The sequence below is a fragment of the Cryptomeria japonica genome, chromosome 6 (assembly GCF_030272615.1).
Source record: "Cryptomeria japonica chromosome 6, Sugi_1.0, whole genome shotgun sequence".
Taxonomy (NCBI): Eukaryota; Viridiplantae; Streptophyta; class Pinopsida; order Cupressales; family Cupressaceae; genus Cryptomeria; species Cryptomeria japonica.
Genome location: NC_081410.1, coordinates 566,649,738 through 566,663,197, shown reverse-complemented (window position 1 = coordinate 566,663,197; position 13,460 = coordinate 566,649,738). Strand labels below are relative to the sequence as shown.

Below are 13,460 nucleotides of genomic sequence, written 5' to 3'. Positions count from 1 at the left end.
AAGTCAACTGAAAAAAACGTGTTTTTCAATATTCATTAGGAGAAAGTCATAGGACACAATATGACCCCTTATGACACCATAGGACCCATAACGACCCAATATGGTGTCATAAGGGGTCATATGCTGTCCTTAGGGGTCATATTGTATCCCATGACTATAAAGTTCTGATGCCAATAGTTAGTAAGATGAGGAGGGGGGGGGGGTGAATCATACAAACTTAACTTGTTCAATATATTCAACTGATTCAACCTCGGTAGCTTATACTTCAAAATATGTAACCAGAACTATAAAACATTCAAACTATGAACATATAATATCACAACACATATAACACCAGATTTAACGTGGAAACCCAAATAGGGAAAAACCACTGTGGGATTTCAGACCCACTAAGAAATATACCCTTCTAGAGAATGCTCGGTTAAAAGAAAATCCTGTTAAAGATTACAAACACATTGCTAGATGTGACCCGGTTAAGGGATTTCCCTCAGACTTGTTAGAGTCTTGCACTTTGTTAGAAGTGACCTTGTCAAAGGATTTCAAGCACTCATTTAAAATGTTACCTTGCTAGAGGGTTTACAAATAAGACTATTAGGTCCACTCAGTTAAGATATTTCCTGTCACTTACTAAACAAATAACAGTAATAAATTATATCTGCAACTTCACATCTGAAATGCTAAAGCAGATTCTATTTGCTCAAAACAATCTTGTCATAAGACTTATCTAGTCCCTTGTTGGGCTTGCTGGGCTTCTCAATCTGTTCTTCAATCAAATCTTCAAGCTTCTGAGCTCGGTAAACAATCCTGTAGCATCACTGTGCATACATTTGCCCGTATACATTATTTATCAACAATTCCTTATTTATAAACAATTTCTAATCACTTGATCTCCTTGATCACATTTCCCATGATTAATATTAGCCATCAGATCATTAAATTGGACTAGGTTCAATGAATCCTTTGATCTGAAAATGTTTTACCTCGCCTTGGAACTTGCATTCCTTCCTGGGAACTTGTGCTAGGTTATTGCGGTTCAATCTGTGCTGTAGATTTTCCTCTTGATTTTTCATTGCCGTAGATCCTTAACAAAAACTTCTTGCGCGAAATACCAATCATTTATTCATCTCCAGCTCATCAGCATCCTTCATTAAATAATGCTTTTATCCATCCAATGCTATCTATTATAACTCGGTTGTTACTCAGTTAATACTGAACTTCGCTCGGTAGACATTCTGTCTTCTTTAACCGATATCGATAACCTTAGGGTTTACCGACTAGGTTCCTTGCTCGGTGACATAATACAATATTAAACTTATAATCAACAACATGTGTAGGATATCAAAATAATCAAAACAACATGATCTCATCATTGTCTAACTCGGTAATAGTTGCCCATTAAATAACTTATTTCTCCCCTTTATTATCACATTCTTTCTGTGTCACTTACCGACCTCCTAATACTCATCAACACCATATGACCCATAACAACACCGTTTAGAATCGTAAAGGATCATATTGTGTCCTAAGGGGTCATATGGTGTCTTAAAGGGTTCATATGACATAATATGACCCATAATGACACAATCTAGTATCATAAGGGTCATATAGTGTCCTAAGGTGTCATAGAACACAATATGACCCCTTAGGACACCATAAGACCCATAACAACCCAATATGGTGTCATAAGGGGTCATATGTTTTCCTTAGGGGTCATATGGTATCCAAACATGTCTTAGGACACCATATGACTCCTAACTACACCATATGGTGTCATTAGGGGTCATATGGCCCATAGCGACAACATATACAGTCGGAAAGGGTCATATTGTGTCCTAAGGGGTCATATGGTCTCTTAAAGGGGTCATATGACACAATATGAGCCCTTAGGACATAATATGACCCATAACGACAAAAATTGGTGTTGTAAGGGGTAATATGGTGTCCTAAGACATCATAGGACACAATATGACCCATTCAGACACCATACGACCCATAACGACCCAGTATGGTGTCATAAGGGGTCATATGTTGTCCTTAGGGGTCATAAGGTATCCCATGTCCCCTTAGGACACCCTATGACCCCTAAAAATAGCATATGGTGTCATATGGTGTCATAAGGGGTCATATGATCCATAATAACATTATATAGAGTCGTTAATGGTCATATTGTGTCCTGAAGGGTCATATGGTGTCTTAAAGGGGTCATATGACCCCTTAGGACACAATATGACCCATAACGACACAATTTGATGTCGTAAGGGGTCATATGGTGTCTTAAGAGGTCATAGGACACAATATGACCCCTTAGAACACTATAGGACCCATAAGAACCCAGTATGGTGACATAAGGGGTCATATATTATCCTTAAGGATCATATGATATCCCATGAGCCCTTAGGACACCATATGACCCCTAATGACACCATATGACCCCTAACGATACCATATGGTGTCATAGGGGATCCTAAGGGGCCATATAACCCATAACAACATCGTATAGAGTCATAAAGTGTTATATTGTGTCTTTAAGGGGTCATATGGTGTCTTAAAGGGGTCATATGACACAATATGACCCATAACAATACAATTTAGTATTGTAAAGGGTCATATGGTGTCCTAAGGGGTCGTAGGACACAATATGATCCCTTACGACACCATAAGACCCATAACGACCAAATATGGTGTCATATGTTGTCCTTAGGGGTCATATGGTATCCCATGTCCCCTTAGGATACCATATGATCCCTAACGACCCATATGGAGTTGTAAAGGATCATATTGTGTCCCAAGGGGTCATATGGTGTCTTAAAGGGGTCATATAGTGTCATATGACCCCTTAGAACACAATATGACCCATAACAATACAATTTGGTGTCGTTAGGGGTCATATGGTGTCTGGTGTCCTAAGGGGTCATAGGACACAATATGACCCCTTATGACACCATAGGACCCATAATGACCCAATATGGTGTCATATGTTGTCCTTAGGGGTCATATGATATCCCATGACCCCTTAGTACACCATATGACCCCTAACAACACCATATGGTGTCATAAGGGGTCATAGTGTGTCATAAGGTGGCAAGATGAACCATTATTACAATATAAAAAACAGTGTCAATATTGCTTAAAAAAATTTGACACCTAAGGGGTCATAGGATACAATAGGACCCCTTCCCCTTCCCTCTCTCTCTCTCTCTCTCTCTATGTCCCTTCCCCTCCCTCTCTCTCTCCCCCCTCCCCCCTCTCCCCTTATCTCTCTCTCTCTCTCTCTCCCCTAATCTCTCCCTCTCTCTGTATATATATATTCCCCCCCTCTCTCTCTCCCCTGATATCTCTCTCCCTCTCCCCTAATCTCTCTATATCTCTCTATCTATCTCTCCCTTCCCCCCCCTCTCTCTCTCTCTCTCTCCCCTCACCTCCTGCCCTCTCCCTCCCTTCCCCCCCCTCTCTCCCCTCTCTCTCTCTTCCTCTCTCTCTCTCTCTCTCTCTCTCTCTCTCTCTCTCTCTCTCTCTCTCTCTCTCTCTCCCCCCTCTCCCTCTCCCCCCTCTCCCTCTCCCTAATATCATATACTAATTTATTTATAAATTAATATATTGTATATTAATATATCATATATTAATAAACAATAGATTAATTATGTGCAAATTTAGTTATTGAATTTACATGTTAAAATCGGATATCTGATATAATTGGATATCCGATTCTATCAGATATCTGTTTTTTGTTGTACAAATTTCAAATTTGAAATTTTGGGTCGGGTTTGCTTTGGGATTTGGCTTAGAAGTGACCAGCCTAGAAAGTCAACTGAAAAATGTGTTTTTCAATATTCCTTGATTTTCCAGACTTTACACTGGTGGTTGTCGACTTTGCTTATAGCAAAAAATGATAAAACAAAAAGGTTTTTTTAAGGAGGTTCTCATCTTTCCAACAATATAAGGCTTGTCTTATTTCGGCTTTAATAAATAATTATTATTTATTTTCTAATTGAATTCTGACAAAATTCCCAATTGATAGACTGATTGAAAAACACTCATAACTTTCAAACGGTATAACATTTTTTGAATCTGAAACATGCGTCACATCCTATGCTTCATCTATTGTAGGGAAAAATTAAAAAAAATTAAATTTCCTAAGGTTTTGACCAAGTTAAGGTGGTCAGATGTAGGAGTTTCACTTTCTATTGATTTAATTTAAAAATTTGAATTAGCATTGACCATTTCCTTTATAAAAGTGTGACACAAGTTTGTACTTTTAACCTGAAATGATAAGTCAAAAACATTTTTATAAAATAGAGGGTTCTTTTATTATTTTTTCTTCATTATAGTCAACAATAGATTTATTGTGAGACCTTAATGGTCTAGCTAAAACCAACCTAAAAAATACAATACAATTCCCTATATGAATAATGACATAGAATATTGTGAATCATAAAGTTGAGTAATTTTTTCTCTTGAGGGAACTGGCATTTAGCATTGAGCTACATACACTATAAGTTTTTTTTGTGCTGTAGAGTAGAAGAACAATTCTTTGAAGGAGATTGCTAGTTGAATGGTTTATACTTAGTCTCTTAGTCCATGTGTTGCATGCATTTCACTTCTATTATCAATCTTGCATTGCCTATCTATTATATTGATCTTATTACTCAATTTCACATGGTTAATTATATGATGAATTATAGATCTATATTTTAATTTGAAAGTAAATAAAATACTCCAACATCTTTAATTAAATATTGAAGCCACAAGACTTGGCTTATTGCCACTACCTTTATTCCATAGATTGTCACAAGAAAAGCAAACAAAAATATATGACAATTATAACATTATTTCTTCAAAATGTTGGTCGACAATAAATAACCCAAACAAATTATTCATTAGATTTAAACAATAAATCAAATAATAATAAAGATTTGATAGTTATCAAATTTTAAATAATAAAGATTTGTCCAAACCTTTAAGAATATCTTCTACCAGCACCTTGCACTCAACACAGAAAATTATTTGATACGTCACGCATTTATCCACATTTTAATTATCCCCATACTCTTTAATTAAATATTGGCGCTTCCATATTATTCCATAGATTGCCGCAAGGAGAGGAAGCAAACGTACATGACAATTTCAACGGTGTTTATTAACACTGTTTGACTGAGAATAAATGAGTGGCAGATTGCTGCGAAGGCGTAAGCCAATTATTCGCGATGTTTATACAACAAATTGAATAGCAATAAAAAAAAGAAGTAAACAGGTATATATTAAATATGAGTTACAAGCCTGAAGTATAAGCGACTCCTGTAGCAGGAATCCATGAGATCCCAGAGATTAATTGAGCAACTGTGAACTTGGCGGCTTCAGTGGCACTGGTCAACACATGAAACCCAGGCCAATTCACACGTTTTGACGTTCCTGCGCCACCTCCGGTGTTGCTGTATTCCCCGTAGTATAACGTGCTCAGAGCGAAATTGCCGTCCCATTCCAACCAACCAGCAGGGTCTATGTGATCACCCAGAGTGGATTGCATAAACACAGTGCGAGAGTATTCCCTCCACGGCCTCCCCAGGTATGTCTTGATGGACCCTTTCACAGCTTCGAGATCAGAAGACGCTGACAATATGCAATTCTGGACGGAAATTCCGGTGTTTTCATTAGGATCTGTTCTTGCCTGGGCAGTAATTGTGTTCATCTGGTTGCTCATGGGACGTCGGGCCATGATATTGCTGTTCTGGATGACGACCGCTGCGTTGCCGAAGATGAAATCCACGGTGCCGTAGATATCAACTTCGCGGTAGAATTGGCGGAGGGAGTAGACATACAAAGTGTCTTGGTAGCCTTTGATGCTGCACCGGTACACCGCCGAACGGTCAGACCCTACTCGAAGTGCCACCGCCTGGTGCTTCTCCGCCCCTGCCGTGTTCTCGAACGTCATATCTCTTGCCACGAATCCGTTGCCAGAAACAGCTGCAAAAGCACGCACAAACACACAAATACAAAATCAATCACAAAATTCACTTGGGCAAATTCTAAACTACTATCTCCTGGTTTTGAAGTCTTACCGACAGTTGCAGTTTTGAAGGTAGTGACGCCGTCTTGGACGCTCTTGCTTGCAGTCACCACGGTTTTGTCCTTGCCGTCTCCCACCAACATCAAATTGGTTATCTTGTTGGATATGTCGATGTTCTCCTTGTATGTTCCGGCCTTAATATAAATGATGTATCTTTTGCTGCTCTTCTGGGGTGCAGCGTTGATTGCTTGGGTGATTGTTCGGTAATTGCCAGAACCGTCCTGGGCTACCACCACGTTCGCTTGGCTGGCCGGGCTTGACGCCTGCAATAGCTTGCGATCTCCCACTGATAGCCATTCGGGAAATCCGTCTTTACTCTCACGGCCATGGTGGGAATGGAAATCTCCGTTAATTACAGATAGCAGGCGGCGGTTATTAATGGTCTTGGGAGGCAAAGTGGAGAGCTTGAACATGGAGAGCGAGTTGCTGACTAGTTCTGACAAATTGACAGCTCTGGAGGACATGAGAGCCCTGATGGGATTGGTGGCACTCATATTGAGATCACGAAATCCGTTCAAGCAGGTTTCCTGGTTTGTCAGAGCTGCACTCAGCCAAATAGGGGAGTCTGTGTGTAAGGAACCGTTGTTCGAGCAGACGTTGAGACGATCGATGGTATCTTCGAAGAGCTCCAAACAATCTTGCCACGCCGCTCGCTCTCTTTCATTCATCACCTTGTTTTGAAGTGTGAGGGCGAAGTCGTGGGCTTTTTGAGCTCTTTGCAAGCTCACTTGGAAGGCGAACTTTGCGAGATCAGGAAGCTTGGCAGTCTGAGAAGAAGGATATGAAGCCATGGACGAGATACATCGCTCAGGATAACGGGCGTTGCTACACGCTGTGTTCGCCACTTTGGAGACCGTTCTCCAAGCATGACGATGATGATGAGCATTGTCGTTTGAGGTCACAGAAGCATTGACAGCCACAAACACGAGTGCGGCCACAACGAGAATTGACGTCAGAGCAACTACCACGCTTCTGCTTTTCGAGTTTTCTGCTTTCTCTTCATCAACTTTGGCATAACCACTCTTCATGTTGTTAAGCCAATGCTTCTGTTGTTTCACAGGCGAGGACAGAATTTGGAGTGCAAGGACAAAAAGTAAGCTTAAAGCTTCTTGGAAGAAATTTAATGGATGGTTTGAATCTCCAATGTGCCAAGCGTTGCAATTTATAGGATGCGATTCCGTGACATGGTAGTGATCCATTGAGAACTGAGCGATAGGTCTTTGTTGACAATTTTGAAATTTTCATTCGCTTACGTTGCCAAATTGCTTGTCGTAGATTTCCTTTTTCTCTATTATTGTCAAATTCAGCAGCTACGAGAACCTTGTATTCGTAGAATCTAGTGTAGCATTCAACGTTGGAATATAATTACATTGTGGTCATTTAGATTAAACATGTTTAGCAGCCACTTTAAAACTTTTCATTCTTTGCACAATAATTTGCAGCCTTAAGGGCTTATCGATCACAATGTTCTATTTCTCTGATTGATAAAGAAACGACATGTATAAAAGTTGTTCTCGTTAGCCAAAATTAGTAAAGTAAAATGTATTGAATAGTATAAATGAAATTCCTCTCACAGTTCAATCTTCTAGATTCTGTTTACTTTTTGATCTCTATGCATTCAGTTGAACAGTAAATTCTTTTGACTGTGTTAGAAACAAAAATTAAGTTTAACTTGCAAGTTATATCAACTCCAGGTTGTTAACCCTTGATTAATGCATCTTCTTTGTGTGGAGACTTAAATTTATTGTATTATTTTTGCTTTTGTTCGTTCTTGTTTCAGTCTTTTTTACACCCAAACTTAAAATCAATATGAGATAATGTTATGCCTTTGTGTTCGTATGTGTACTTTTCTCTTGTCGTCTTGGATTTTCACATCAACCAATTTTTTTCAATTAGAAAAACCAAAGAAGTAAAATGTTATGTTAGCTTTCTTGAATGGTTTTAGAAACCATGTTAGTTCCCAACATGGTTGTTACAAGCTTAAATTTAGCCCCCAATGTGATTCCTTTAACCTCCTGAAGGTTCATGTAAGTTCTTTTATTGTTGACATTTCGCCAAGGATTTGAAACTTTCATTAGGAGCCAACAAGGTTATCACAACTGTATTAGCAACCAACATGGGTTTTCTAAATTTATTGTTTCAATTGTTAAACATGTCAACTCATCATGCTCCAAAAAGGTAGAAAGCATCTATAACCTTTGTTAGCTCCCAACATGATTTTCACAACCTTATCGAAGGCTAACAAATTTTTTATAAATATTTAGATGTCGTTCCATTTGACGCTTGTTGGAATTTAAAGGAGGTTTCATACCATCTATTTGCTTCTGACAAGGTTCTTACAACCTTTTCCAATATTGAATAGGTTTGCAAAATCTTTTGAAACTAAAATATGATAATATTTTGAAGGGATTTTCTATGAATGGATAGGGTTTAGGAATCTTTGTTGTCTCCCAAAAAGGCTACCTTAGTGAACCTCAACATAATTTTTAGAACTTATTTAAAATAAAGTGAAGGTGAAGAGAAAAACCATGTTTAATAGAGAAAGTTAGATGAAAGAACAATGTTAAAGGCTATGAATTAGAATTCATGGTCTGGTGTCTATGTCTCTTTTACTTTCATTTCTGTTCTGGGGTGCTTCCCTGTTTTGCTGCTGGTTTATGTCTATTTGGCTGATGGCCGACTTTTGTAAAACTTTTGGTTTTGGGTCCATGTAAAACCCATTTATCTATATCAAAAACAATGTTAAAGGCTATGAATTAGAATTGATGGTTTGGTGTTGTTTGGAAACCCTTGTTGGCTATTGATAAGGTTCTCATGACCTTGTGAGTAGTTGACAAGTTTTTGGTAATTTCTATATTTGTCTCCTATGTGGCTCAATGTTGTTTCTATTAGCCTACCTTCATGGTTGTTTTGGAGGTGCTGACTATTTTTTCAAGCACTATGGATGCTTATCTCTTATTGGTGTCTTGTAGGATCCAAACCTCAAAAGGAACATGGAACTAAAGATTCTAGGTCCTCTTGTCGCATTGCTCTTATGTTCTTTGTAGAAGCAAAAATTTGGGTGGAAATTTAAAGTTAAAACCACAAGGTTTTAGTTCCAAGTCCTCAATTTCTCCTATCTCTTGACCCATGATTTTTCCCTAAAAGTTAGTTAACATAAAAACTTGTAACATCAAGGTTTTAGTTCCAAGTTTTCTTCCATTCTTGATATCTACTAGTGCAAGTTTTCTTCCAGGTGCTCACTCCCAGGTTCCCCTTGGGACTTGGGGGCACCTCAGTTGTTCTAGATTCTCACCTTCTCCCACTTTTTCTTCTTACTAAATAGTTTTGTCCTAGGCCTTGGTACCTTACTAACACTAGGAATGAAAAGATGAAATTTTAAAAACTGGTTTACGTTTGAAAGTTAAGCACCAAATTTTTATTTCTAATAACCACCATGAATCCCGGAGGTTTCCAAGCAACTTGAGATCAATGCCTAGCTCGTCCTTTGATTTAAGGTTCTCATTTTGGGTATCATTCATCTATGATTGCGAATTTGGTATTGCTATAATGCAATAGGTTAGTGTTTCACACCTAGAAAGATGTTAAAGTCTTTTTTGGATCATTTTAAAAGATAGGTTGGTTGTGCTAGTAGAATCTAGAGGCTACACAAACTGTATATTTTATTTAGGATTTCAACCATGCCATGTCTTGTTCTAGAAGAACACACTATAGGTATTATGAAGAGAATGCCTCCAAACTATTCTTTATTCTAATTGTTTTCTCTTGTCACATTCGCTAACATGGTTGTATTGATGATTTGAAAATGTAATCAAATTTTAAAATATTATAATTATTGTAATAATCATCCATTCGATTCATATGAAATAATATAAAATTGTTTTGAATAACTAAGTATGCAATATGTATGATAATTCTAATTTGATAGTATATTTCATGGATCAATGAATTGTTCTCACAATATCATCAGACATATCTAAAGAGCAATAAAATTCTTCTCACAATATCTCCATCCCTAATATCTTCATATGCTCTAATACCAAACTAATGCCACACCTTACCTCATTAAAGAATGTTTTAATATATAATCTTCAACAAAACATAATTGTTTAGAGTAACATACTCATAGTGTGCAACAAAATATAAATAATATATCATATTTATAGGTAGGAAGTATTTACATTATTCACATCTCCATTCTTTTGGACTCACCAAATTACTTGACTAAGTGTAATCACTATCTAAATTATGGACTTAATTTTTTGTGTGACAACACCTCTACAATACCCCTAATCTTAGCAATTCCCAAAATAATATATACAATAAAATTTTTACCCCAAGAGTGTATTTGATTACTAAAAATCCCAACAAGATAGGAAAAACAATAAATTAGCCGCTAGTTCAAAAAAATCAATTTACATTACAAATGTAATAGGTAAGCGAAGATACCAACTCAACGCTGATTCGTTTGAAGCATAGAGAAATATTCTATAAAATACAATCTAATCAAGAATTTGAGCTCAGATTAAGAGATCTTTGAAAACATACTCCTTAATAATTTAAAATTTGTTATATTGAAACTTTGAACTAAATTTGTGAAAGATCTACCAATTCATTAGAGGCAAATTATTCCTTCCCAACCAAAATGATGGGTGTTACCTGCTGAATTGAATTCAAATCATATTAAATAGATTAACAAATAATGGAACTAAAATTAATTGAATTTAAATTATATTAAGTGCATTAACAAACGTGCTATGAGGTGGAATTAACTTACCAACAAACAGGTTATTGGCAAATGGAATAATGAAGTGATCTTGAATATCAACATGGAGGTGAATAAAAGACTTTTGTAGGATCAAATAGAGAATAGCTTAGGGAGAGCCACGGGGTAGGGTAGATGGTTCCAGATTTGACCTTTTCTCTATTTGAAAGTGAACGCCCTTCACTTTCAAAAGACATCCTAGTCAGGAAAAACAATGCAAAATGATTCGTTTCCACGTACTCTTCCATTTGCACACAAGTGACAACTTACAACATGTGATCGATAGAGATGCCTTCGAAATTAAGAAGCTCCCTGAAATCGATCTACATCAAATGGGAAAGTAAACTACATTAAAATGGATGTTTAAATGTTTGGTAGCGAATCTTTTTGATGCATTGGATTTGCATGGATAGTCTGCCATTTTCTTTATTTGAATTAGGTTGATTACAATTGTAGGAGACATCTTTATTTGAGTCAAAACTATACAAAACGGCTATAAATGTTTGACTCTTGTACAAAATACTTTTAAAGTGACATCAATAATAAGAATAATCTGCAAGGAAGCCCACGACAAACATGCACTGTTACATTTATTATATTCTGTTTTCTTTTATTGCAGATTGCCCTTTCTCCACGTTGCTAATAGTTGCCCGAGTCAAAAATTTATAGCCATTTTGTATAGTTTTGACTAAACATTAATTATGTTTGTTTGTCGACAATCAGTTTCCACGTACTCTTCCGTATACACACTTGCTAATTCTACGTGCTCTTCTGTGTAGACCATTTACTGCATGTGATCGACAAAAATGCCTTCGAAATTTAGAAGCAGTTCCAAGCTCCCTCGAATCGATCTACATCAAATGGAAAAGCCAACTACTTTGAAATGGATGATAAAAGTATTGTTGAACGGCTTGATGGTGAGTGCATGGATAGTCTACCATTTTCTTTGATTAAATTATGTTGATCACAATGATATTGAATTCTTAGGCTTCTAGACTAAAAACAATTAAGGTCTAGTCAAGACTATACAAAGTGGCTATTAATGTTTGACTCGGTAACTATCTGGCCATGAATAGAAAAGGTGAAGTACAGAGAATCTTGTACGAAGTACTTTTAAAGTGACATCAATAACAAGAAGAATCTGCAATATAAGAAAACAGGATATAATGAATCCAAGTAAATGTCCCGTGAAGTATAACAATCACTGTAAAACTTCAACATTGAATGTTAGTCTCTTCCACCACAAACCATTCAAATTAGGGTGGCATACGAATTCTAATGATGTTGAGTTTGAGAACGTGACGATAAGCAATCGAGAGTTTAGTAATTACACACATCATTCATTTTTGTATCTCAAATTTTGGTATCATACTATTATAAGCTCTACATCAATTGATAATGTTTACACCAATGATGTTAACTTTCTTCAATCAACAAAATCTACTTATATCTCTCCAGTACATAACAAAATCAATAAACTTACTATGCTTTTTTTGCATGCATAATAATGAGTTTTGCTAAAGAAATTTGTATCCAAAGATGGCAGCTTTTAACAATGTAACTAGCAACTTCAATGAGGCAATCTCACCTCTCTGGAATAGTTCTTGGCCTCAAATGACTATACAATCGGATTGCAAAAACTCATGGCTGTTTTCTACCATTTCTCGTCAAAATTTAGCCTTGTGATACTTAATGCAAAATACTGAAAGAGAGCCCTTCTTCAAGTCTGTACATGAAGGCCCCACCAACTTGTATCCCTTCAAATTTCAATGGTAATGTCATTCATTGGAATTAGCTTCATCAAGTATATAATCTACTTATCGCTCTCCAAAATTTACATGTTTTGTCTTTCATGTCCAAAATTTGTATTTCCTTTTGTTGATTTCTTTCTGAATATTATGGCCTCCATATGCAGCGAATCAAACAAACATTAGTGATTCCATCTTACCTTGGAAAGGTGCTTCACATTAATGGAATTATTGTGCAAGAAAACTAATCATTGTCAACCTCCGCTCATTCTCTCTGAATTCAAAATATTTCCATTTGCTTGTAATATTTACAATGCCAATTCCACATCTTTGCTACAACAGACTAATCGCCTTCCATTCACTTTGCTGGCACAAGGACTAGCAGTGCTTTGATCCAAATGAGAGAAAAATAGGATAAAAACCAAAAACAGAACTTAATACTATTGATTGAATTCAAATACAATTGGATTTACAATGCAAGCCTTTATATAGGCAATACAAATAGTTTTAAAACTGATCAACCAGCTCTAGAACTATGGTATGCAACCAACAAACTATTATATGCAACTTATTCTAATGCAATATGCCGACAAAGAGGACATATACATTAGGAACACTAAATTTAAGATACTTGTTGAAGTATAAAATTTAAATCAAGACATAGATGAAATAAAGAAATATCACATATATCTAGTCATTTTTTTTTCTAAGAATAAGGGGCTAATGGAAATTTTGGAGTGGAATAATCAGATTGTCTTTGTAAGAGAGATGCTTTGGAGAAATTAGTTTGTTTATTACTAAATTACATAAGCTAAAGCATTCCTTGGAGGAAAACGAGAGGAAGATATAGTATGGAGTTATCTTTGGAAATAGAGACATGAAG

At 36.6% G+C, this 13,460-nt stretch overlaps 1 protein-coding gene across 1 annotated transcript; it reads right to left on the bottom strand.

The window, feature by feature from the left end:
* Positions 1-5,269: 5,269 nt before the first annotated feature.
* Positions 5,270-7,126, bottom strand: LOC131049352 (pectinesterase-like). The gene is made up of 2 exons (XM_057983399.2): positions 6,057-7,126; positions 5,270-5,961 (listed from the first exon to the last, which is right to left on the bottom strand). The coding sequence occupies exons 1-2, from the start codon at positions 7,090-7,092 to the stop codon at positions 5,270-5,272; spliced, it is 1,728 nt and encodes a 575-aa protein (XP_057839382.2). The 5' UTR covers positions 7,093-7,126.
* Positions 7,127-13,460: the final 6,334 nt, after the last annotated feature.

Bases quoted from the DNA above. Each gene is read 5' to 3' on its own strand.
- LOC131049352 (XM_057983399.2), bottom strand. From the start codon at position 7,092: ATGAAGAGTGGTTATGCCAAAGTTGATGAAGAGAAAGCAGAAAACTCG. The intron at 5,962-6,056 runs GTAAGACTTCAA...GTGCTTTTGCAG, and splicing joins CTTCAAAACTGCAACTGTCG to CTGTTTCTGGCAACGGATTC.